The sequence below is a fragment of the Actinia tenebrosa genome, unplaced genomic scaffold, assembly GCF_029948245.1.
Source record: "Actinia tenebrosa isolate PJP-AT-01 unplaced genomic scaffold, QUT_ActTen_1.0 PGA_scaffold10__47_contigs__length_13832649, whole genome shotgun sequence".
Taxonomy (NCBI): domain Eukaryota; kingdom Metazoa; phylum Cnidaria; class Anthozoa; order Actiniaria; family Actiniidae; genus Actinia; species Actinia tenebrosa.
The window spans coordinates 5,220,349-5,247,682 of record NW_028292570.1 but is presented as its reverse complement, the minus strand read 5'-3'; the positions used below and the strand labels follow the sequence as shown (position 1 = coordinate 5,247,682).

The window sequence follows — 27,334 nt, the reverse complement described above, 5'->3', positions numbered from 1 at the left end:
TTTAATTAAATCATTGAACTTGTTGATTTAGGTAAGGCGTGTGAGTTTCTACTTAAAGTAATAAATCCTTTACAAGATGTGAGCATTTGAAGTTTTGAAAATGCACCAAAACGAGGCCACTAAGGCCGGTGATAAATACATACAAAACTCTCTATTTTCGTTCTTTCATAACTTCTTTGGTATCCAGTTAAAAATTACAAAATTTTCTGGAAATGGTCTTCATGAAGTATTTTTCAAATAGCACTGATAGTTTCTGGTAAACAGGCCTTATTTTATCTATCAGAGAAAACTGAATTATGAAAGTCGTCTATATATATCAATTATATTAATCTAAATATTATACCTCGCAGATACATTTTTAAGCTAGAGTGATTTAACTTGGCCCGTGAAAAATAGTCAACTTTTTTTCACGGAAGAAGTGAAATCACTCTTGTTGGAATATTTTCCTAAATTTGGGAGAATATAGAGTAAATGACTACTTGTAAAACGATACCATAAAAAGAAATGATTCATTTTTTGTTAGAAAATAGAAAGTAAAGAGGTAACACTTCATCAAAGCTACTGTGATGACAAGACATTTAAAGTATGAAAAGGATGAAATACATTTAAAATATGCATTTAAAATATGCCATTGTTTTCTTTCGTTTTACTTTGACTGTTAGTCACTAAATAATACAACTGTTTCACGTAAGAAGTCAAATCACTCTGTTTGGAATATTTTCCTAAATTTGGGAGAATATAGAGTAAATGACTACTTGCAAAACGATACCATAAAAAGACATGATTCATTTTTGTTAGAAAATAGAAAGTAAAGAGGTAACACTTCATCAAAGCTACTGTGATGACAAGACATTTAAAGTATGAAAGACATTTGAAATATGCATTTAAAATATGCCATTGTTTTCTTTCGTTTTACTTTGACTGTTAGTCACTAAATAATACAACTGTTTCACGGAAGAAGTCAAATCACTTTTGTTGGAATATTTTCCTAAATTTGGAAAAAAATATACTGTAAATAACTGCTTGCAAAACGATACCATAAAAAGACATGATTCATTTTTGTTAGAAAATAGAAAGTAAAGAGGTAATACTTCATCAAAGCTACTGTGATGACAAGACATTTAAAGTATGAAAAGGATGAAAGATATTTAAAATATGCGTGTATATGGACAGGTGATTCAATATTTCGGCAGGTGAAAAATTAGCAGATTGTTCATATAATAGTAAATCAATAGGGAAAATTGTCACTAGCTCGATAGCATTAGAGCGATAAAGTACATTTCTTTCAGGCAGACAAGACCACAGAAGATAACTGGCAGAGACTGTACTAATACATTTATCATGAGTACGAATACAAGCCATAAAGACTGTGGAAGACAACGAACCCAGGGTATGAGTCGTCCAAGTGTCTTCAGCATTTTGATTTTGATTGCCACGATGAATGTAGCAATTGGCGGAAACGAAAATTCCTTTCTTAAAAGAACAACTCTAATGGATGGTGACATTCATTGGAAGGGAAATGAAGAATTGTTGCAACATCGGACCAATCAAAGCATTCAGGTCTGCAACACATCAAAATGTCAGGAAGCTGCCAGGTATATAAAGAGCTCAATGGATATGAATGTAAACCCTTGTGATGACTTTTATCAGTATGTTTGTGGAGGATGGGAGAGAAACAATCGATACCGTTTTGAAGGTGGAGTCGCATATTATCCAATTCCACATATATTAAGAGACAAGACGAATGATTATCTTAGAACAACCTTGAGTAATGGAATTCATGACAAGGTAGCTGACGAGGAGTTTCTAAGGATGCCAATAGAATTGTACAAGTCGTGCATGAACATTGCTGCAATCACGAAATTAGGCGATGCACCTTTGAGGGAACTAATCAAAAAGATGGGAAATTGGTGCATTGATGGAGTGTGCGCTGGATGGAATGAAAGCAATTGGAACTTTACAAAAGTTCTACTAACCATTCACAAGGACTATAGCCAGGAGGGGCCATTGTTTTCTATATATCTTACTGCAGATATACAGAATAGCAGCAGAAATATGATTGTGGTAAGTAAAATAGCTCTTTGGTTAATAAAGTCTTCGTTCCATTTTGACTTTTTTGATTTCATATTTGACTAGAATTTCTAGGTTGAAATATTTTGAGATGAGAAAAATTTAATCGAGGTTCAATTTTCAAGCAAATGAGGACAAACCTTTATCTGCTGATAAATATATACGTTACTTTAGTGACTTCTATTGGGTTTCTTTCCAGGCGTATTCATGTGTTTGAAAAGTAATTATGACATAATTGGGATACTACGCGCGCTATGATTGGTCGAAAACCATGTTTGATGAGAGTATCAAAACACGCTATCGTCATTTTTAGTCTATCGCGCGCGTTCATTGGTCAGTTTGAATAAGACGGCATGTAGGGAGAATTTATTTAAATTTGCTTTTTTTCGATCTTTTCGCGAGTTTGTTATTTCATAAAACAAGTCGAAAACAGTTTTCTGTGTTTGATACTCTGATCATAACACTTGGGATGGTGGGAGAACACTCGAGAAGCTGGAAACCACTCCGCTACGCGTCGTTTTTTCCTACGCTCCTCTCGTGTTCTCTCCACATCCTGCGTGTTTTGATCAGAGTATCAAACATGGAAAACTGTTTTTGATCTATTAATTAATAAATACCGTTCATACCAGCCCTTTAGACACGTTTAAAAGTTGTTTAGTTTAAGAAGAGGACGTTTACCGCGCGCACGGATAATAAAACAAATTTAAAACCTTGTTTAACCCAAAAACCTCAGGGAGATTGCTTTAAAACTGTTTAAATATGTAAATTTAATAATTAAGCAACTGGTGTGTAATAAGGTATATGGGTCATGTCTGATTTACAGAATTAACAATATTGCTTTATATTATTTTGTAGATTGATCAAGCTGGAATAAAACTGCAAAAGGACCTCTATTCAAACATTCAGGTATTACCTTTCATATATGTCAAGACAGAGAGAATGAATCAACCTTTTTACAATAACTTACAAATTTCTCACGCGCTGATTGGTTATTTTTTATCATCAATAAGAGGACAGACAGATAATGCTGACGTCAACGAGCGCGCGCTCTTTTCGTTGGTTGTTTTGATCGCTAAAAATGAGAAGTTTTTATCGTTTTTGTTATTGTAAAAAAACAAATAGACATCAGTTCTTTATGTGTCTGTCCTCTTATTGACGATAAATTGCGTCATCACATAGTCACACATAGAGTATGGATTCACGAGGCGCTTGTTAACTAGAGTTTGAAAAAAAACCTTTTTCCCCAGATTACTGAAAAGTACAAAAGATTTATAGTCGAAATTGGAAAATTGCTGTTTGGACGTGACAAAGAGGCTTTCATTGCCACCAAAGCCCAAGAAATTATAGACTTCGAAACTGAACTGGGAAATGTGAGTAGCAAGTTAATAACTGTTTATTCAGGAGAACATATATTTTCGAATTAAACTGCTGCTAGTATGAAAGTACAGTACAGTAGTATCGTCATGTACGGGTTTACCAAGTACGTCAAAGGTTTCTGGCAGAACACCAAGGTGTTGGACTTTAGGAACAAAAAAATCGATTTCAGGCAGGGCTCGAACCCCGCACCCTCGGTGCTAAATCATTATTACAATAAAGACCTTTAACAATACGTTCTTGCTAGGTACCGGAAACCTCAAACTGCAGTTTGACGTTGGGCATTTTTACAGGGAGCCCAATTGAGATTAAAAAGTGAATGGTGAAAACAAAATTAGTAAGGCCGAAATTTGTTCTCTGCCGAGTCCTACGTAGGTACGTATGGTAGAACATTTTCTGCAAGCGAATTAAAAATCGAATTAAAAAAGAAATTTAGTTTTTCCGATTTTATTTTCACCATTCACCATTCAGATCCCTACTCAATAACGTTATAACCGAAACTACAGCTCTATTTATATCAATACTTTTGAGATTTAATGCAATTAAAAAATTTTTTTATTGCAAACAGCCTCGATTTAGTGCTAGAAATTAATCTCGAACGTGGCCTTTTGCGTTATACCAACAAAATGCATCCAGCCTGCGTTAACCCTTCACGGCCCAAGTGTAGTTTACATTCAATGGTAACTGAATCATTATAATTTGTGCACTTTTTAGATAACTGTATCAGCCACAGATAAAGAGAACTCCATGTATGAAACGATGTCTTTAAGTGAACTAGAGATAGAGGCACCTGGCGTGAGTAATGAAGTTGATTCAAGAGAATATGAACTAAGAGAAGGAATCCCCGTGCCCCATCATGTGCACACTTTGATGCTATTTTTAGAATCTATTCTAAAAATATCATACAATGATATCATTTATTTGATCGTTTGATTTTCTGCACGCGCATAGTACGCGCGCGCTCTATGCTGTTTGTAACGTTTTCTTGTGCTTTTCTTATGTTCAAATGTTCAAATCTGCCCTCAAGATGAGTTGTAGGTCGAAATCTTTGGAAAATAAATGTAACAATACTCCAGAAAGTTGAACAAATTAGTACTTCAATTTCCTGTCGTATTTGGCAAGCTTCGACGTGCACATTTATATGCAGGGCCGAGTCGAAATAACGGAAAAACCCCAAAAACGTAAGCAAACAGCGTAGAGCGCGCGCAGTAAATGCATGCGCGTGCAGAAAAACAAATGGTTTAAAAATAGCATCAAACTGTGCACATGATGGTTACAAGGCTATATAGGGGGGATTCCTTCTCTTAGTTCATTTTCTTTTGAGATGATTATAATAATGATTTTTTCGACGATAACTTTCCTCCCTCATAGTTTCCATTACCGAGCTATTCTCACCGAATAAGTAATGAACACGGAACACTGCCGATAAACTTCACACGCGCCTTGTTGGATTTATTGCGTAACGTCGTTTGGAGCTTTGGAAGCCGTACTTTGCACTCCTACAGGCCTGGGCCCAGTTGTTCAAAGCCCGATTAGTTCTAATCCTGGGTTAACTCTTAATAAGACCTATAGAGTTAATCCTGGATTAGCGCTAATCCAGCTTTGAACAACCCGGCCCTGGTGGTAGTGGTGTTCGTGTTCCTCTGACGTTCTGGCGGTTTACCTCATTATCAAAAACAAAAGTCGTGGATATCTCACTCATAACATAATGAGTATTCAGTGAGAACATTGAGAGCATTGATAGTTTCTGTTAAAAAGGCATCACTTTCTCTAAGAAACTTATTTGTGAAAGTCGTGTATCAGGTGTTAAAAAACACATATTTAAAATGAAATGGCTAATAATTTGTTTGAGTTATCGTATTATGTTATGGAAAATATTATTTTTTCATTCTTAGTAATCAATGGTGTTCCCCTTTCAAAAGCTTATAAATCTGTCCCTCATAATATATATTTGTATCTTTGTATATAGTTTGCCTGGCTTAACTATCTGAATGAGTTGTTTGCCCCAACTACAATAACTCCAAACGAAACTGTTAAAGCACCGACATTGCCCTATTTAAAGAAGGTTATGAACCTAGTTAACAAGACTAAAAAGAGGTAAGCTAAAGTAATACGCCTTTTTACGGACGTAATAGACTTTCACTTAGGCAAAATTGAAAAACCGACATCATTAATAAATCTTGATGAAATATCAGATTACGGGCTTCCTTAGCACAACGTATGCGGAAAACGTTTTTAACTTGAAAGAATTTCTTATGCTTCGAAATATAAGAAGTATACCTTTTTACCTATATGGGGCCATCTTGAATTCTATTGTTTCAATCAAGGCATTATGGGATCCCTAGGGGGCAAATATTGAAAAAAAAAAAAAAAATTATTATGGCTATAATATGACAGCAAGTAAACCTGGAAAGCCAAAGACTATATATAAACCAAAGATAACAGTAACATGAAAAAATGACTAAGATGTTGCTTAGACAACATCAGAACCCTTGCTATGCCATCAAAAATATTTGTTTAAAAAATCATAACTCAGAAACTAAATGGTGAATATTTCAACTTTGTATAGTAATCTATTTGGCAAGAAAAGAAAAATTCTGTAAGAGGGAATTCGTAGAAATCAATAAAATTTGTTCCAAATAGTTCGCTCTTACAGATTTAAAAAAACATTTCCTTACGTTTTTGGGAACATAAACTAAAGCCCTATGCAAAATTTGAAGAACTTTCACCGCAATTTTTTTTCAGTTTGAATATTAAAATTTATGAGTACGAAAATTTTCCTTTTGCAAGGTCAACGTCATCGGACCTAGAGCGCTCCCGCGCGCGTTTCGGGTCTCCTTAAGTGAAAACGTAACCTCGTCAATCTATGCTTTTTAAACTTGGTTGGCGGTTGCCCCCCCTCCCCGATCATGTAATTTTACTTCAGCAAGGCACCATGTCGTCAAAGGTAAGTCAAACGATTGTGATTAAGGCCATATAATTTCATTCAACAGCACTTTGGCAAATTATCTTGTGTGGCATGGGATTCAGGATACGCTCTTTTATCTGTCCGAGCCTTACAGGAATCTTTCCGTAAACTTCAAAAATATTCGCTATGGTTCAAGTGGAGATAAGCCTCTTTGGGAAAAATGTGTCTCTTATACTACTCTGGCTTTTACAGACGTATTAGGCGCAGTATACATAAATTCTGATCTTACTCAACACCGAAACGCCAAAAATATGGTATGATTTCTTACAATGTATATTATACATATGGTTTTAATAAAGCAACTGGTCATAATGGTAATCTTAATGCTCAAGTTGATAGGTATAGGTCACCTAACATGCCCAAGGGAAGTGGCTAGTTGACCCGACCATAAGATAATATTCAGAATTTTAATAAATAGACACCTAAGTTTTATTCTAGATATCTTCAGTAATGAAAACGATTATTTATCAAAATTCTTGCAGTTTCGACCACTTGGAAAAGATATTAATCGATTTAAAAATAGGGCAACCTTCAAAAGGAGGGGGTTTGGAAATTTATTAAGAATCCTAGTCAACCACAATGAACTGTGTGCTTATATTCGCTATAAGAGGAAGAAAGGAGGGAAGGAAGGAAGAAAAATAAAATAAAATAAAATAAAGGAAAGAAAGGAAGCAATTAACTTAATTTCGTTTCTGATTTATATAGGTTATAAACCTTGTACATGAAGTTCGGCAAGCATTTAAAGATAACCTAGATTTTGTCCCTTGGATTGATAACACAACAAAGAGTAAAATGTTGGAAAAGGTATATCCTTATTTTATTCCCTTCTTTAAACCTGTTGTGTGTAGTATATCAGTTTGTTTTAATCAATTCGTTTGGGCCGACTGAACAATTTATCGATCTTTTTCTTTTTTTTAGGCTGAAGCTATGATTGATCGAATTGGCTTCCCTGAATACCTTGTTGATAAAACACAATTAAATATGAAACTCGAGAAATGGAGAGGAGTAAGTAGACATTTATATAATATATTTAATATATACATTTATCATATAATTATCCATAAAATACCTATATTTATCATATAATTATCCATAAAATACCTATATTTCTCCTTTTCGAAAAACTGTTATTTTCACATGTGAAAATATCGTTACCATGTGTATTTAAGCTATTAGTTAGTTATAATAATAAAAAGCTTATTAAGTTGATTTTATGGATAATTATATAATAAACAGAATATTACATGGGCGCTTGGAGATACGAAATTTATCTGCGAGTGTTGAAAAGATATCTCACAAGTGAGCGCGCTGCGTTCGCTGCGCTCACTTGTGAGAGATCTTTTCAACACTCGAAGATAAATTTCGTATCTCCAAGCGCCCATGTAATGTCCTCTATGTATATACAGTCCTTTCCCTTGACCAAACAGGATCATGGGGATAATTATTTCACAGTTACTAGCTGCCGCATATGTCATCTAACACGTCTTGAGCTCGCTGTTTTCGATCCCATTTAATTTGCTAAAACCATGCCTTAAGCATACGGCGAAGGTCTAAACTGGCAAGCAGTTTGGATGACGCAAGTTCTGGGTAATTTACCCGTTATCCTTTTCGGTCTAGGCGCGTAGGGATGATTCAATCAACGACAACGTTTAGTCAAATGACTATATATGTACACAGCGATATGCAGAAATTATGATCCAACCAAGTATATAGTAAATGACTATATCGGGTGCACTATGGGTAATGGACTCGCGGGATTGAAAGCGGGATTAAAAGTACCAAAGCGTTGGCTGGCGTGTTGTTTAAAGATAAGTTACCTTTCAAAACAAACTCCGCTTGGTCCTACCAGAAAAAGAATTTTCACCCTGCCTAGGACTGATTAATACAAACGGCTTTAATGCAATGATGATTAATATTCAAACTTTCACTCTCGTGAGTGGACTTATTTTGTATAAAACTGCAAAGCTTTTAATAGCTTGAGCCAAAAAAAGAGAGAGAGAGAAATATAAGAAAACAATATAATATAAGTAACAACGGAGAATCACTAAGTTATCAGACGAGAAGTGGAAGAAGATGCCTCTCTTCCGTAAGAATAACCTCCGATTTGACTGAGTTGACGCTCAATAATAATAACATGGTAGACTAAGAATAAAGCAAAATATCCTATCCAGAGTAGCTCATAAACAATTTTTTCACCACCTTTGTCATAAGTATTACCGACTCTTTTGTTTTGCTGTCCTCGGAATGATTGATTCTTTTTGCAGGGGACATATAAATAAGCGAAGAACGAGTTCGGAATATTGAGTTCAGCTCAACCGAAACTTCAAAGAAGGGCGATTTCAAAACTGATTTTAAAGTCAACCAAAAATTTCAATGTTTCACTTTACATCAATAAAACCGTTTACAATGTGAATTTTTTTTTCAATAGTGTAGAGGTATTAAAAAGGGAACACATTCTTGCCTCTTGACTTAAGCACTGTTTATAAACAACACTCACTCGGTAGGCCAGCCAACGCTTTACTACTTTGAATCCCGCGGGTGTATTACCCATAATGCACCCGATATAGTTATATACATAATAACCCCGATATAGCTATATACCATATACTTGGTTGGATCAGAATTTCTGCTTGTGGATGTATATATATACGTATATAATTGCAGAAAAGTTGTAGTATACATTTATACATATACTTAATGAGATGCAAGAGATGCTGTAGATGGGGTCAAACGTCGAACATCATATGAGCCGATCTAAATGCATAAATCATGTTATAATATAGCTAGATTATTACGCGCTCTCTCTCTCTCTCTCTCTATATATATATAATTTCCTTTAATGCAAATTCCACAGCTGATTATCAGAAACAACACCTACTTCAGCAATAGATTAGCTATACGTCACGCAGAACACAAAAACATGATGGAAAACCTCCGAATGCCAATAGATAATGAGAGGTGAGTACCGTCAAGATTAACATTGTTACAATACGATAAAAAGATATATTGTACTTAACACTCAATGTTGAGTGGCCAACAAACCTCAGGTCGTTAATTAATGATCGAATTGAAATTAAGAACTTGATTTTTGCAGAGCGAGTAAGCCGAACAATCTGGAGAAAAACATTAAAGCAATGGAGATAATAAACTAGAAACTCCATTCATATACGACACCAAGTCAGGGAATCCAACCCTGGTTTCAATTGTAAGAGGTGAGCGGTCTCACCAATACAGTGATTCAGTGATTTTGTAATTCATCTACGTTTATATCTTTGCTATGTTTCTGAAAATGAAATAAGAAATAGAATAAACAATAACATCAGGTAATTTATTTTAATTTCAAAACTGCAGGGTTTCTTGTATAAGTGTTCGAAGGTGTCCTTTACGCCCTCAAACTGTCAGTGCTTCTTTTCCGTCATTTCTCAATTGACACAGTTTTCTTTGTTATTCACAAGGCTTTATTTTTGTTATAGCCCTCATTATAAATGCGAGGTCAATATATAATTAGTTCTTAACCCGGTGAAGAACCATATATAGACTTCGCATTTATAATGAGCAACATTTGATAGAAAATCTTCTCAATTGATAAATAAAATACTTAATTACCTCGAACGTCGGCAATAAGCCTATCCATCCCTCGGGATGTATATGGCTTATTGCCTCCGTTCTCGGTAATTAACTCTTACTTCTAAAAATGATTTTAAACGCAAACAGCTGGGCGAGCAGTAACAGAAAACGATTGTTTTTCTTGTTTACCATTGTGTTATTAACGATGTAGGTGGAACAACGCTCCTTATTCAATTGTTGCGCAATATCATCATTCTTTCAACCAGTTGAGTAAGTTGAAATCTTAGTGAGTACGTTTGTCTTAGCAAGTTTAATCTCAATATAATAATTGGATTTTAGTTGTCAGTCTATAAGTATATCCTATCCTTATATCATTCCCATAATTTTTATTTATACACCGACGCAGCTCTGACAAAAAGAAGTATTCTCAATTTTCACATCCCCATAATACTTTGCGTCTCTGTGGGGGGGGGGGGGGGGGGGGGGGGGGGGGGGGGTAACCAGAGGGTAAAAACCCACTTATTTTGCTGAAGGCTGATCAGACAATGTTGACAATACCTTGTTTGGTATCCAAAAATAAAACGAAGTAATAAAAAAAAACAGAAAAATATAGAAGCTTGAAGACGTTTAAGGTAAGTTTTAAACATTTTTTCGTAAGTCAATACATTTTCTGTAAGACCAAAACTCTTGATAATCTGTACACGCAAAAATAACTTAAAATAAACTGATAATCAGTATTGTACAGATAAAAGCAGGTATAGTATATATTCAATTAAGAAACCTTTCGATTTGGGACAGTTTTTTGATTGATTACCCCCCAAAGACGCAAGGCATTATGGGGATGTGAAAGTAGAGAATACAATAAATGCGTACTAACAATTCTTCGGTTTTAGCTTTGTCAGCGATAATTCTTCAGCCACCATTCTTATATCCGGATGAACGCCTTAGGTACGTATTGGCGTACGATGACTAAATATTAATTCCAATACATTAGCATTACTATTTATAAAGTGTCGCATATAACAATGCGATTGGGTCTAAGACTGGTTAACATCGCCAGGGTTCGAAATTTTAAAAACAAATTCTAAAGACCTGTTTTACCCTCTGGTAAAAAACTCAACATGTGTACCTATTCATTAGTCCTCGCGCATCTGTTAATAACTTCACTCCTGGTTTCTATGGAGACTTTTTGAATCTCAATAGAGTTTTCCGATTTAGCGGCTTCGGCACTAATAGTACCACACATTAACTAGCACAAATGTAAGTAGCCTCAGCAATTGCAAGTGGAATTGAGTTTACTCACTAAACGTGAAACGTCAACTGAAAATTTGTGAAAAGCAGAGTCGCAAAAATCTCCAAGTGGTAGATAAACAAATAATATTTGTCTTTAGTGGTGATAAGGGAAAATATAAACGCGGTCATGTTTGCCTTTTATTTCTCAATTTTGCCGTTTATTTTTGTTATAGCCCTCATTATAAATGCGAGGTCAATATATAGTTATTAACCCGGTTAATAACTATATATAGACCGTTCGCATTTATAATCAGCAACATTTGATAGAAAACCTTCTCAATTGATAAATAAAATACTTAATTACCTCGAACGTCGGCAATAAGCCTATCCATCCCTCGGGATGTATATGGCTTATTGCCTCCGTTCTCGGTAATTAACTCTAACTTACAAAAGTCTAAAGCGGGACTATAATATTTTCTAAAAAACGTTTTTCCAGTTTAGTTCAACACCGCATGTCACGTGAGAGCTCTTCCACATCAGATAATTGCAGATATGAATAAATGCACCCTAATACTTTTTATATATAATTGAAGGTCAGTTAACCTAGGAAGCCTTGGCTCAGTTATTGGACATGAGATAATCCATGGTTTTGATAACAAAGGTAAGTTGGTCTGCGCTTTTAAGAGAACTAAAGAACATAGAAGATGTCAAAAAGTGACAAAAAATCGCTTAGCAGATTTAGAAATGTGCTTTTGTACTTTGTAAAAAAATGCCATGCAGCAATTAGTAAAAGTTTAAAACCCATATGCAAAGAGTAATCGATGAAAACGTTTTTTCTAAGCAGATCAAGTTTAAGGTTGGTGCCTGCTAATTGCGAACCATATTTTATTTATTTTTAATTGTGTCAGTATTTAACAACAACCAAGACGTCAAACTAGCTAAATCTAAATGTATCCCGACCAGAAAATAAGCAACTTATGTCCCAGTCAGCAATTGACTAGAATGGTGAAAATAAACACGTGATCATAACGAGAAAAACGCTGGTGGCGTGATATTTTGCACCAATCACAAACAACAAAGCGTGTGCAGATACTTTGCTGGAATTTTCAGTACAAATGGCGCTCGAAGCGAAAAAACAGAAATTTTCCAGTGTTTCTTCAAAGAAATTTCAGCCTTTCATTGAAGAAAAAGATTCGGAAAAGACGACAAAACTAGGGGAGTATATGAGTTGTATTCGTAACGTCATTTGTCAGTCTTTCATGCCCCTTGCTAGATAAAACTCTTATTCCGTAAACTGATATTTTTCAATTACTATATGACAATACGCTCTGGCTACCTGCGCAGCAATATAGTTTGCTGCTATCGTGCAGGATGGAAGAGGATGACACCCGATTTGGATGTGGACTGTAGGAGCTCCACTGCCATGTTGTCGCACACAGATCTACCCCCTAGTGGTGTATGAAAAATACTAGATAGCCTTTTTCCAGCTGAAAAAGTCTTGTTGAAAATCAATCTAAAGTACATCTAAAGCACCGGCCCTTGACGACATCGGCAACTGGATCCTTAAAGAGTATGCTTAAATCCTTTCACCTCCCATCACGCACCTACTCAACACTTCCTATAAAGAACAGAATCTGCCCCAGCTATGGAAACAGTCCAACATTACACCCATCCCAAAGAGAAACCAGTCAAAGATATCAGCAAGCACTTAAGACCAATCTCGCTCACTCCGGCATTGGCTAAACTTGCAAAAGACTTTGAAAAATTATTGAAAAACATATCGCCCCAGCAGTGCTTAAGATAATCAACCTTTGCCAGTTTGGCGGTATCCTCGATGCCCCGCAACCCAAGCGCCAATCTCAATGGTGAGATTGGGCCAAGGCCACCGACGGAACTGGAAGTGCCGTAAGAGTAGTCTTATTTGACTCCCAAAAGACTTTTGACCTTATTGACCATCGTATGCTAGCTGAAAAGGTCATTCATTTATCCGTGTCTCTCTTTGTCAAGCGCTGGGTGATCGACTTTCTTATGCACAGACAACGAATGAAAATGGGTAAAGACTATATGAATGGGCCGATGTCCCATCCGGCGTCCAAGCTGCGTCGGTGGTTGTTCCTTCAGGTGATAAATTATATTTTTCTACCCGACGTCAAATGTTGGAAATATGATGATGACACCACTATATCTGAAATCATTCAAAGGGATTCCCCTTCTAACATCCAAGATGCCAACGTCCAGAACTGGTCAACTACGAACAATTTACAGCTCAATGTTGCTAAGTGTAAGGAGCTTACCATCTGTTTCACAAAAACTGAGAAAAGCTCTCCAAGTTCAAACATTGACTCTGGTCAGCTTGAAGTGGTTAACAGCGCTAGAATATTAGGTCTTACTATAAGTAACGGCCTGAAGTGGAACGAACATGTGACTAACATCATTAAGAATGCTAACAAACGTCTGTATTTTATTGTCTAGCTGATATGTGCTAAAGTTCCAGCAGTAGACATTTTCATCTTCTACGTCACCTGCATAACACCTGTTTTGGAATATAGCTGTCAGGTTTTTCCACGTTGCGCTTCCAAGTTATTTATCAGATGCCAACGAACGTGTTCAGAAGTGCGTTATGACCTTGGTGGCATTACAAAACTAAGCGAAAGACGCTCAGAAGCATGTGCTAAACTATTCAACGATATGATTGCAACTCCTGGTCACAACCCTCCAAACCTTCTACCTTCAAGACACATTCCACGCTATAATCTACGAAGGCCACGTGACTTTGCTCTCCAAAGAATAAAAACTTGTAGATTTAAAAACACTTTTATTCCTTCATCAATTGAAATTCCTTTAAACAAGTCTTATATAGTATACATGTATAGATATTCGTATTATAGTTTGTATTTTCATATATAGTTAGCAATTATTCGCCGAAGGCGAAGTGATTATCGGGGAATATTTACCGTGATGTGAGTCTTCGAGCAGCGAGGTAAATATTCTCCATATTCACTGAGCATGAGGCGTATAATTGTTTTAGTATATACCAACTTGTGTACAGAGTAATTTTTTTTCATATACAATAATTCAAAAAACAAACAAACAAACAAAAAAAACAGAAACTTTTAGTTTGCGTGACAAATTCACGCAAAACTTTTAGCAAAACTTTTAGGCCATACTTCGTTGCCTTTTTAGTATTGATAGGAATGGCATTTACTTTCATTTTTTAGATTTCGTCATCGGAAATTGTAGCAAAACTATTGCCGGCAGATGCCATTTTGTTTGCCGACTCAATATTCTGAGATTCAGAGGTGAATATCGTACGATATTCACCTCCAATTATTCAATGAGGGCGCTCGTTCTTAGGAAGTACACAAGTTGGTATATGCTAATACACAATATTCAGCTTTAAGTGAATGGACCGAAAGAGACTACGAGTATTCATCACTAAAGCAGTAAGTTAAAAAGGTTTTCCTTAAAATGAAGTCCATTATCCCTTTGAGAATAGGTAACAAAAAATTGAACGGCTCTCCCCTAACCACTACCACACACACCCATTGCTGTAAAAAGAATATACAGTACAGTACAATACAATAACTTTATTAGGTTCCCAATATGGGATCTTCATACCTAATTTACAATTACATTATAATTAAATTACAAAAATACATGAATAAAGAAAAAAATTATATATATGTATGTATATATATATATATATATATATATATATATATATATATATATATATATATATATATATATATGTATATATATATATATATATATGTATGTATATATATATATATATGTATGTATATATATATATATGTATGTATATATATATATATATATGTATGTATATATATGTATATATGTATGTATATATATATATATATGTATGTATATATATATATATATGTATGTATATATATATATATATGTATGTATATATATATATATGTATGTATATATGTATATATGTATGTATATATGTATGTATATATGTATATATGTATGTATATATGTATATATGTATGTATATATGTATATATGTATGTATATATGTATATATGTATGTATATATGTATATATGTATGTATATATGTATATATGTATGTATATATGTATATATGTATGTATATATGTATGTATATATGTATATATGTATGTATATATGTATATATGTATGTATATATGTATATATGTATGTATATATGTATATATGTATGTATATATGTATATATGTATGTATATATGTATATATGTATGTATATATGTATATATATATGTATATATATATATATATATATATACACACACAGCCATTTGCAAAAATTATGGCCGCTTCCAATATATATACGAGTATGTCAACAGCATATCAAAAATTATGGGATAGCATCCCTTATATTTTTTTCGAGTTGTCTATCACTAGGGCTTTCTGAAAAAAATATCAAGAAAGATATCCTGCCCTGTATGAGATACTTTCGATATACTTGTATTTATATTTGAAACGACCATAATTTTTGCAAATGGCTGTATATAAATATAATAAGATATATGATGAAAATAAGAAATCTAATCAAAGACGAAGTACAAGGTACATAATCCTAATCTGTGCGCTTTATTGTTCTCTGCATGCACGTTTTCAAGTCCATGTGGTGATAGTCTATGATGAGAAAATATGTTTCACACCTAAATACTATGATAAAGTTGTCCTTTAGTAGCATAGTGAGATATGTGTATATGGCTTCCTTGGTTGATATGTACACATCTACACAATACATACAGGGTTTGTTTGTTTTTGATGTTCATTTTGATGTCCTTTTTGATTTTTGATTTGTTTTACATATTGTTTTAGGCAGAATGTTTGACAAAAATGGAAGGAAGACCGAACAGTGGTGGACAAACAGTTCACTCCAGGCGTTTAAAGAACTATCAAAGTGTTTCGTAAACCAGTACTCAAAGTATATTGTTTCAGGAAAATACCCGGTAAGAACATGAAAAATGAAAATTTAATTGGTTTTATTACTACTTAAAGATTATTCCATTTAACTTTCAGCCAAATGTTTAGTGTTAGTCCGCCTTTAATGACAGATTATTCTAAATGTCTAAATATTCTATGTCCCTAAAAAAATGAGTTTTGATTGGCATCTACACGCGTTCATGGGATAACATATTGCTAAACAAGCAAGTTATGTTTACTGAATTTTTTTTTCAATCTGAAGTCCAAGGGCGATTTATGAATACGTCTGCGCAAAAATAGAGGGAAGGGCAAATTAAATCTAAATCCCTTCCTGATACCTAAATTTAACGAGTTCATTCTGATCGGTATAAATACTAAATAGTAGATTAATTTGAAATAACAGCTAGAAAATTAAATAAACGTAAACAACTAACCGATAAAGTCATTTTTAACAGATCAGCGGCCAGCGAACTCTTCCTGAAAATATTGCAGACAATGGTGGTCTATACCTCGCTTTTAAGGTAAGTGTGAGAATTACAAACATAGCATAAGCTTTTATAAGATTTTTTTTCAAGTGATTTTAGGTAAAATATTCCCAAGTCTTCACTTAATGGAACATTGAAAACCCAAGATTTTATTTTGAAATCCTTACATTTATTCACGCCGTGTGATTATTTGCTTATGGGGGTCAATTAGAGTTTTCAGATTTAGTGATCTTTGATTGCAAATTACCATCGGCAACTCTATTTTAGAAATCGAAAGCAATTAGGATTTAAAATAATCGAAAAACGAGGAATTTAGCAAGAAAAAGAAAAGCATGAAGAAAATGCATGGTTAATCTGAATCTGAACTATCTATTTGCATCCGTCTTCACGGTCCTGCTATGATCTTTGGTTGCAGAGTTTGCATTCTGTATAAGCGCAGGAGCGACTCTAAAGTACTCGATATTTTTGATGTGGCTACCTGTTTTCTCCTGTTAAAATACAAAGTAAAAAGTGTAATTTAACTTTAGCTTTGACATTCGCTATCAGCAATGACAAATAAATAAACGCGACTTTGCATTTGAATCATTTGAAGACCAGCAAAACTTCTACCTACCTTTGGCTTTTTTCCCTCTTCGTTTTTGAACCAGCTAGGTCTCTTGCATCATCATCATCATATCCATTCTTTACAGCATATCCTGTCCGGATTGATTGTTAGATGTTTGTATATCGCGTATCTCTTTTTGAATATCGCTCACGGTGGCTTTCCAAACATTTGAATCGCTTTCACCACATCTACTAGAACTATTGAATTTTTGCTCAGCGCTAGTCTTGACTTTACTAGTGGATGCATCAGTCGAAGCTACTTGTAAATGCCGAGAATCACTAAAGAAAACATAAAAGAACGTTAAGTTTCTAGTTTTTAAAAGAGCCTGTATCTCAAAAGTCGTCTTAAAATCTTTACCTTGACTTGTCTTCTTAGCAATCTTGCGAACTTTCGCCATACCTTTTCTTGGGTTCGGCTGTCAAAAATACACCAATCAAATTGCACTCAAAAATTCAACGGAAGTAAATTTGACTTCCGATATAAACATTCGCCACAGGTGGATTTCTTGCTTATCAAATTCACAAACATGTCTGACTTTTAAAACGTGTTCGATCTTTGTGATCCTCAAAAATATTGTAGATTTTGCCACTGCAATTTTAACGTCAAATTTGGTATATCCGGAAAGAAGGGGTACTTATCATCTGAAAATTTATTCAGACCATCTCAACGTAAATATTCTTTTGGCGTTATTTTGGCAGATATATGTAGAGAGGTCGGAATTTGCATAGTGATATCGGATGGCAAACAATCTGATTAAGTTTGTGATCCTTGTGGAAGGAAATTTAGGATCTTGGTAACCCGTTATCGATTTGTTAAATGTGCTACTGTGAAAACTCCCAAAAACTAGCTGTCTCACAGCATCAAACTTTTGGGGTTTTAGTACCTAATAGCAATCTTAAAACGTATGGAGACAATGCTTTTGTTGTTGCTGCACTAAGACTGTGGAACAATTTACCGATAGAAATACGAAAGTCTCCATCTCTGTCTGTTTTTAAAAATTCGCTGAAGACACATTTATTTAAGTTAGCTTTTAATTTATAATTTTACAATTAGTACTATTTTCATTGTTTTGTTTCACATATTTTTATATCTTAATTTTTATTTAGCTTAGTTAATTATATATTATTTTTATTAGTGAGCGCTCTGAGCAATTAGTGGATTTAGCGCTATATAAATAAACATTATTATTATCATTAGTTCTATTTTAAGTTCACCAGTGATTCCTGTTAAAACGTGCTCGAATATTTCTTCACTGAAGTCCGCCATGATTATTATAATATAGTTACGTCGGTCATATCATATTCTAACTTTTGAAAGATTGCCACGTATCGAACAGAAATAGCCAAGCCGAGCTAATCAGTTACGCCGTACGTCCACGAACGGAGTATTTGAAAATAACAATGAGTGCGGGCAGGCGTTCCCTCCTTTTCTCTCCCCATTTTCTCTAGGCCCCCATCTATCCAGGAATGCCTGCTACGCAGGCTAATCGCGGTATTGATCTTTAAAGCTTTCATTTATTTATTGTGCTCAAACGATGGACAGAAATCCCCCACCTCCATTTCCGTATTTTCAGGTCTGTACCTTAACGTCGAAATTATCTGCACTGGATATCCTTTTTCTCATGACAACAATCAATATCCCCCCACCTTTTCCTCTTTTGATAAACGTTGTTTCTTTACTCATCGCCATTTTGGAAATTCTGTCACTTCCTCCTATAATACGAGTATTGTTTCCAGGGCTATTGCTCAGGAAGAACATTGGAAGAGGCGTATGAAGTATACGTGTAAATTCTCTTATCTAATAGGAGACACCTCTTATGCTACCAAGAACTCCTATCATTAAAAGACAGCGATGCTGTCTATTGGTTGTACGCAACAGAAATAGCCGATGAAATGAACTTTGGTACATCAGGGCCAAAACTTGCATCTGAAATCCCCGAAACAGACTTAAATTCAGAAAAATATATTAAAGGAATAAATGCCACTTTTGAATTTACTCCGGTCACGGAAGAGGAAGTACGCAAGGTTTTGTCAGGATTAAATACTTCAAAATGTAATGGGCTGGATAAGATATCAAGTAAACTTCAGTAAAAATAGCCAGCCCTTGCATTGCGGTATCTATCTGCGAGATAGTAAACCAAATGTTCAAAACTGGCATATTTCCAAACGATTGGAAAAAGCGAAAGTCTGTCCAATTTATTATTCGGACAAACGAAATCTACCTGAAAACTACAGACCTATTTCTATTCTGCCAGCAATATCTAAAGTGGCAGAAAGATTCATGCATATGCAGCTCTCAAAGTTTTTTTTATACAGCATGAAATTTTGTCTAACTCCCAGTTAGGTTTTCGCTCCGGGCATTCAACATGTACGGCACCGCTTTTTACCTTAAATATCTGGCTTAGAAATATGGATAATGGTTTCATTAATGGCAACGTATTCATTGATCTAAAAAAAGCCTTTGACATCGTGGATCATCATATCCTACTAAGAAAATTAAGTAGTTACGTTGCAGAGGCAGAGCTTTACAGTTGTGCAAGTCATATCTGAGTCAACGAACTCAAAAGTGTTATGTAAATGGCGTTTTATCTGGAGAAGAACAAGTAATTCGTGGCATCCCTCAAGGATCAATACCGGTATTAGGCACTTTGTTCTTCATAGTCTATGTTAATGATTTTTCAGAATGTTTAAATCACTCGACGCCGGGGATGTTAGCTGACGATACGTATATAACAACCTCAGACAGTGACATCCGAGGCGTCGAACAAATACTTAACAAAGACCTGAAGGGGGCGGATAACTGGTTAAAGACAACCGAAACTAAGCTGTAACTCCAAAAAACCAGCTATATAAAAATAAATAAATTGACTTTATTTAACGAGGGTGACATACATTACTGGTAACCCAGTAGTTTCCATTATGGCCCTCCTACAATTAATAAACTGAAATGAAATGATCAAAGAAACAGAAATTGTTTTAAAAATGCCAACTGGCAAGGAGGCAAACCAGTTGGCTATTTACAAGCATGGTCGAGAAACTGAATCTGAACTAATCAGTGACCAGGACAAATACAGTCTCAGCTAGTGACCACAGCGGGACTTGAACCCGGCACCACCGGATTGCGAGACCGACGCTACGACCACTCGACCGTGCTGCCTCCATTGCCCCCATATGATAATAGGATCTAGACAAATGTAGAAAAAGGAAATGATATGGCCTTAACTATTGATAATCAAACGATAGAGCAAAAACATTGCACTAAAATTCTGGGATTACATATAGATGAATTTGTGCTTTGGGATGACCACATTAAACATATTACTTCTAAGGCATCAAATGGACTGTGCATGCTATATAAAATTAGAAACATGACGAATGACCTAAATACTTTGAACTCTATCTATAATTCACTGGTGCTGCCATACTTCGATTACTGTGGCATTGTATGGGGCAGTTGCTCTATAAAACACGCATGGATCGCATGCAAAAACTACAAAATAGAGCAGCTCCAATTATAACTACAGCTGATTATTCTGTCATGTCTCATGAACTCCTGAACGAACTGGGTTGGCAAAATTTAAATGGAAGACATAATCTTCAATTATTGCTTACGATGTATAAAATATTTCATAAACAGGCACCAAACCATCTACAAAGCCTGTTTAAAATGACATCTAATATTCATAGCTACAATTTGAGAGGAAGCGAGTTTGATTTTCAGCTTTCCATGCCAAAAAACAATTTTATGAAACGCTCCTTCTCCTACCGTGGCGCTGTTGCCTGGAATTAGTTTCCCAACGAAACGCGCGAGCTCGAAACTTTGAAATCCTTCAAAAGAGCTCTGCAGCGAAAAACATGCAATAGCACCCTTAAAAAATTAGTTCTATAAATGAACATCTTTATTTTGCATTTTTACATGTAATTAGGATAAATTATTAGCATATAGGTGGGAGGAAGAGAGGAGCAACACTAATTTTGACGGGTATCCTGTTAATACACGAACGAGAGGTACTGGACACGTTAGGTAGAAAAAATGTCGATGCGTTTGCGATAATGGATTTTTACGTCATCAGTTCAAAAACATGCACACCCATAGTCATTCTTGCCTGTCTATCTGTCCAACCTTGTTGAGTCTATCCAACGTAAGGCGCTGCACATCATTTTCATTGACACCAACTTTAGTGATGCCCTAAAGTTATCAGGCCTTAAACTCCTAGAAGCCCAGCAAGCAGAAATTTGCAAGCATTTATTAGTATTGTTTAAAATGTTGTCTTTTGGCTGAAATCTTTCTCACACTTTCATTTTGGCTTTCAGTGCGGGTATGTCAACCATTTTGCCGATTTTCACCACCTTTGTTTGCTTTGGTGGTCTTATACTGCGTTTACAGAGTCAATTTTGAATTCACTTTGCGCTTTTCTGAACGATTTTCTGATCTCTGGTGGTGTCACTCCCTAAAATTCTTGAATGTCCTCTACACCCTGAAAAATTTATCTTCTCTAAATTGCATTTCACCCATTTTCAGAATTAAGCGAAACAGACAACTAGCTATAATTTAACTCGTCTAGGTTTTTGGCTTTCTTCAATCAATTTCCAATGGTCTGAGAGTATACGTTTTTTGATCAACGGAAGGCAAAACCCAAACGTCTTGGGCTTAGTTGATCACGTAATTACGAAAATGGTGTGTGAAAGTCTTCTTCAATGTACTTTTGAAAATGATGGCGTATTCCGGCATTTTTAATTTTCGAATCTTTATTGCTAAAAAATATGATTTTTTTCTTGTTTCTTAGTTACATGAGGCAAGGTCGAATGGAACGAATGCCCAAATCTGGAAACTACCAGGACTAACAAATTTCACTGATGATCAGCTCTTTTTCATTAGTTTGGGGCAGGTAAGTATCGATCTTCTATTCATGTCAATTGTAGTTTTTACAATAACTTGCAAATTTCTCGCGCGCTGATTGGTTATTTTTTATCATCAATAAGAGGACAGACAGATAAAGCTGACGTCAACGAGTGAGCGCGCGCTCTTTCCGTTGGTTGTTTTAATCGCTAAAAATGAGAAGTTTTTATCGTTTTTGTTATTGTAAAAAAACAAATAGACATCAGTTCTTTGTGTCTGTCCTCTTATTGACGATAAATTGCGTAATCACATAGTCAAAGTACTGAGTATGGACTCTTGAGGAGCTTGTTAACTAGAGTTTTTTTTAAAAAAAATTAAAATTGTTTTCTTTAATGAAATGAAGACACAATTTGTAGAAACTTTACATACTTGGCCTTCCAGTATTGTTGTAGGACAATCTTTCTATCTCAGGTATCGGTCAAAGCATAAAATGACCTTAAAGGCGGAGGTTCGTATTCATCTCTGTATTTCTTCTTGACTTCAACAAAAAATGCAGAAAACAGCTTGTTCAACTATCTTGGCCGTATTTCATCAAGGTTTTGATGCACATTTCTGGTCTTCGGGTATTCAGTCGACAATGCCAGGTCTCTTTTCGTCTTACTTAAAGTGTGTACAAATTTGCTTTTAACGGGAAGACATCCAAATTTCGAAATTTCTCGTTTTCCTATCGATTGGTTTAGTCAACACACCAGTTTCGCATTCCATGCATACCGCGGTTTTTGAAGACCAAAGACTCATTTGTACAGGCTTAGCCTCGTCTATAAGTCAGCTATTCACAGATACCATGAAAAGTGCCGTGGGATTTCAAAACATTGGTATTGTAGAACTTGCACATTCTTTACATTACAGTTGACTTTTGCAAATGATTTACTTTTAAGCGAGGCTAAATCTGTTTGAGGCCAATTCAGTTTGTAGTCATAGAACACAGCGGTATTTACCGAATGAGAAAGTGGAATATTCTCAATTCTGATTGGATTTATTTTTCACATGTGAAAAATGCTGTGTGCGACGCTGATTAGTCGCATTGGTTTCTTCACATGTGAAATATAAAGCATATATATCTTTATAACACAGATTTACTATATGGAATTCTAGTAATTCTAGCATAATATTGGTTTGCTAGCTACCATGTCTACATTGGAAGACAGAGACATGCTCGCCCAAAGTCGTTAAAAAATATTTTATAAAAGCAATATAAAGCGGCTTATAATGTCTCTGTCCTGCGATATAAACACTCTGGGAGCTGTAGAGCAAACAAAAATCAAGAGAAACACTCTGCTACGCTTCGATGGTCTTCCTAAGCCTTTTCTCTTGCGCTCTACAGCTCCATGCGTATTTATAACACAGTACAGAGACATGTACGCGCGTTTTATAATCTATATACTACGTACATAGGTAGAATTTTTTCTCTTGTACAATTACTAGATGCATCTAATTAAGGTACTGCCCATGTATCATTTCGATCACAGCTTATCTTATGTTTTGAACCCGAATCCACTTGTGATTTGCCTTTTGTTTGCATTTTTTGCCTTTCACAGACCTATTGTAGTATCAGCAATGACTATGCGAAATATTACATTACCGAGTACTTGCAACATCCTTATGATGGATACAGGTTTGTAATTATGTACTTTAACCTCCATCAGGGCGTATCCAGATTAGTATTCCCCATGAGGAAAGGAAGTCACTCCCATTAAACAACCTTAAAACGAAAACGGAAAGGAAAGTCACAAATAACTTCACCCCGCTAAAGGGACACGCCCTTGCCAGCATGCTATAAATACCACTGGAGATATTGAAATTTCGTAGCTGGATTAAATTTTCTCGGAAGTAAAATATGAAAATAATTGGAAACGCAATTAAGAACGTGTTCATATTCATTACCATTTCAGAAAAATAAATAAATGAAAATATAGGATTACTTTTCTTACTCTCTGTCAATTAGTTTTTAAACAGAAATATGATTACATATCTACCAATGACTGCTATGACTGCATTCCTACTTATTTCATTTTCCTATATTTGCAGATTAAATGGAACATTATCAAATTCTTATGATTTTGCTAATGCTTTCAACTGCGCTACAACTAGTAGGATGAATCCCGTTACCAAATGTTCCATGTGGCTTGGTGATGCTGCTTGACAATACGGCACAGTAAAGAATGAGCCATGTTATTAATTAATTGCATTGTTACTTCTATTCAGAAAAGGAAAAGTGTAAAGGTGGAAAAAGAAAAATTCGTTCATTTAACATTAAATATTAAAATAAGGCATGCCTGTCAATCTTAAAAAAACTATGATTAAAGCTAAAAATTGTATCCTACTTATGATGGATTTAGTCTAAAGTATATTATAAAATAGTCACTATGTAATGCGCGCTGATTGTCTAAATAGCGTGCACCAATTTCCCATGGGTGAACGCTGATGTTAAAATGACGCATATAGTTTCGTATCATTTCTAAATTTTAGTTGCTTTTAACACAGGGGGCCCTAAAAGTAAAACGTGAATATAAAAATGAAATACTTGAATGATTGATTATTATTTAAATTCGAGGTCAAGATGATGTGCTCCGTAATTTACGCGCACGCAAATCGTGGGCTCAAATCGAACGTTCAAAAGTAGGCAGCCACTAACCAATTCTTGGAATTTTTTAGGAAAACTAACAAATTTCATAATGTAGCTAAGTCAAATCGCGCGCTCTGATTGGCCCATGGGTAGCACGCTGACGTCAGTATTTTTCTCTTTTTTCTCTAAATGCGCCAAAAAAATCTAAGCTCCCCTCTTTTTTTGGATGATAATTAAAAAGAAATTTTACAAACTATACCGAAGAAATGAGCGAAAACACATGTACACCTCTACAAGGTGGTGAGCAATTTTCAATTACCTAGTAGCTCTGACAAAATACTACAAACTTCACGATTTGCATCTGTCTAGTCAAGAATAAGACAGAATTGTTTCTGAAAGACACCCAAAAGACAAAACAAGCAATAAATTGGTCTTTTTCGACCTCTCAAAGTATGTAGCAATAATTTTACAAAAAGTGCGAACATTTTTGCAATAAAAAAACAAATATACGTAACCGGTAAACCACTAAAATGAGGTAAACATCGCTGAGATTAGCGACAAATTTTTCATATCTTTAAAATATAAATATGATCAGTTTTGGGACCTTTTTTAATTAAACAAATTGTTGTTTATTCAAATTCAGTTTGGTGTAGAGAAAGGAAGATTCAGACTATACTCTAGTCGATGTTAGTAGGGCAGCTAGATGAAAATCTTAGATTTTATGCAGAAGCAACACAAAAAAATGGGGAAAACTACAGCAAATCTAGCTTTCTTGGCTTCCAGCAATCCATCGACCATCACCTCAATGTTCTTCCATACATCAAAAATCAAAGATTTTCACGCTTTAGAAAGAGTGCAAGGCAGAGTTTTTACATTAGAGCTTCGTCAAAGAAAAGGAGAAATGTCCTATGGGGAGAGGTGTAAGGAATTGGGGTGAGCCAAATTATCTCTTAGGAGGGAATATTTATCTTTATAATATAGTCAAGTAAATCCGCGCGATCTAATTGCCTCAAAAGCATGAACCATTTGCCCATGGGTTGCACACGCTCACGTCAGCTTTTTTTGCTTCGGCGAAAAAAAAACTTTTTGTATCTTTTTACTGACAATTTATCTAGAAAAGATAACTGAAAATGACTTAAAAACCAGCGAAAATACTCATTAATCTCCGACATTTAGTATAGAGTTGTCATTTGATCAGCCTAGTAATAAAACGTCAAGATTTGCATCACTTTTAAACAGTGAGCTGGACAAGATTGTGTCAAAGCGTCACTCCAAAAAGACAAAGCAAACCACAAATTGAACGGTGTCTACATTCAAAGGTTTTTAGCAATGATTTAACAAGTACAAAAATATTGTTATCGCGTATTCATTCAACAAAAGTATTTCCAAAGTAATGAACTATAAATATCACGCTCACCATCTACTTCGCAGCTTCACAACTGCAGTGAAGTCCTTTCTGAAGCTCTACATGGTGAAAGCCGACAAAGCATACTACCCAGACAAAATTAATCCAGTTCAGTCAGTTTTGATCCGTGTACAAGATGTTTTCCATTGCTAAGTCATTGTATGATATTAACAAACATGAACATCGTCAACAACGACAAAGACAGCTACTGTGTTTTTCATTGATTTTCTTGGCATTACTGTAATAAGATATGTCAACATTTGAAATGTACTTCTTACAGTTGAAAATCACTTTCTCCGTAGTTTTGAACATTTTTGATTCACTTGTAAGCTAAATTTTTGCCATTATTTTAGTCATAACAGTCTTCAGTGTAAAGCTGCCATTTTCAAAACGATCAAAACGATTTCGAAAAGTCAATATTTTGTATTCATTTCTTGTTTGTTGACTTGACTATATTATAAAAGCAATGGATCATAAGTAGCTGAGCGTCCATCGAGTTATGGATGCACTTGGGAGGTTGCTTAAGCACTCAAAAAAGCTAGAGTTGCACTCCGCTTCTCGTCGTGCAACCCTTACATTTGTCTTCGTGCTTCCCGCGTGCATTCATAACTCGATGATCCATTCCTTAATTATAACATAACTAAGATATAGCGCGCGAAAAAATGTATGGAGCACTCGTGTGGAGCACGCTGGTGACGTCAAGTTGGTGAAAATTCGCTGAAAATTGCAAGCATTCTGATAAAACTAAAAAGACTACTAACTGGTCTACATTTCTGTGAATTTAAAGGTAAAACATAACTACACTGTAAATCGGAAAGAGCTGATTTAGCCCCAGAAAGTCAAATTAGCCCCAAAAATCAAAGGAGCTATTTTGACCCATTTGGGGTCGTTTCGACAAAAAGGGGCTAAAACAGCCCCATGACTAGCCAATCCAGCCCCAAGGAATTATAAAATGGCCCCACCACTTTTCATATTGGCCCCAGGTGTGGTCAATTTGATAGGAAAAGGGACTGTTTTGGCCGCAGAGGAAATCGCATAATAATACCTACAGATCAGCATTAAAGATCAATAAGTAACACCGACTGAAAATACATTTCAGCCCTTTTTGGTCTTATTCTGCTCTCATGTAGTCTCCCCCACAGCCGCTTTCAGTGTCGTCACGCAACGCTTTCTCCCCCGAGTAGCGGCTGCTTACCCGAGCACAACATTCCT

General features: G+C 35.3%; 1 protein-coding gene across 2 annotated transcripts; it reads left to right on the top strand.

The window, feature by feature from the left end:
- Positions 1-1,263: 1,263 nt before the first annotated feature.
- Positions 1,264-24,474, top strand: LOC116291050 (endothelin-converting enzyme 1-like). 2 transcript variants are annotated; one of them, XM_089026284.1, is made up of 17 exons: positions 1,264-2,064; positions 2,926-2,976; positions 3,318-3,440; positions 4,159-4,239; positions 5,414-5,541; positions 6,438-6,666; positions 7,118-7,216; positions 7,331-7,417; positions 9,267-9,370; positions 10,191-10,249; positions 10,873-10,927; positions 11,806-11,873; positions 16,059-16,189; positions 16,619-16,684; positions 22,039-22,140; positions 23,690-23,766; positions 24,180-24,474. In XM_089026284.1, the coding sequence occupies exons 1-17, from the start codon at positions 1,342-1,344 to the stop codon at positions 24,292-24,294; spliced, it is 2,298 nt and encodes a 765-aa protein (XP_088882410.1). In that variant the 5' UTR covers positions 1,264-1,341; the 3' UTR covers positions 24,295-24,474. The 2 variants fall into 2 exon arrangements, with proteins under 2 accessions (XP_088882410.1, XP_088882411.1); XM_089026285.1 differs by lacking the exon at positions 16,619-16,684.
- Positions 24,475-27,334: the final 2,860 nt, after the last annotated feature.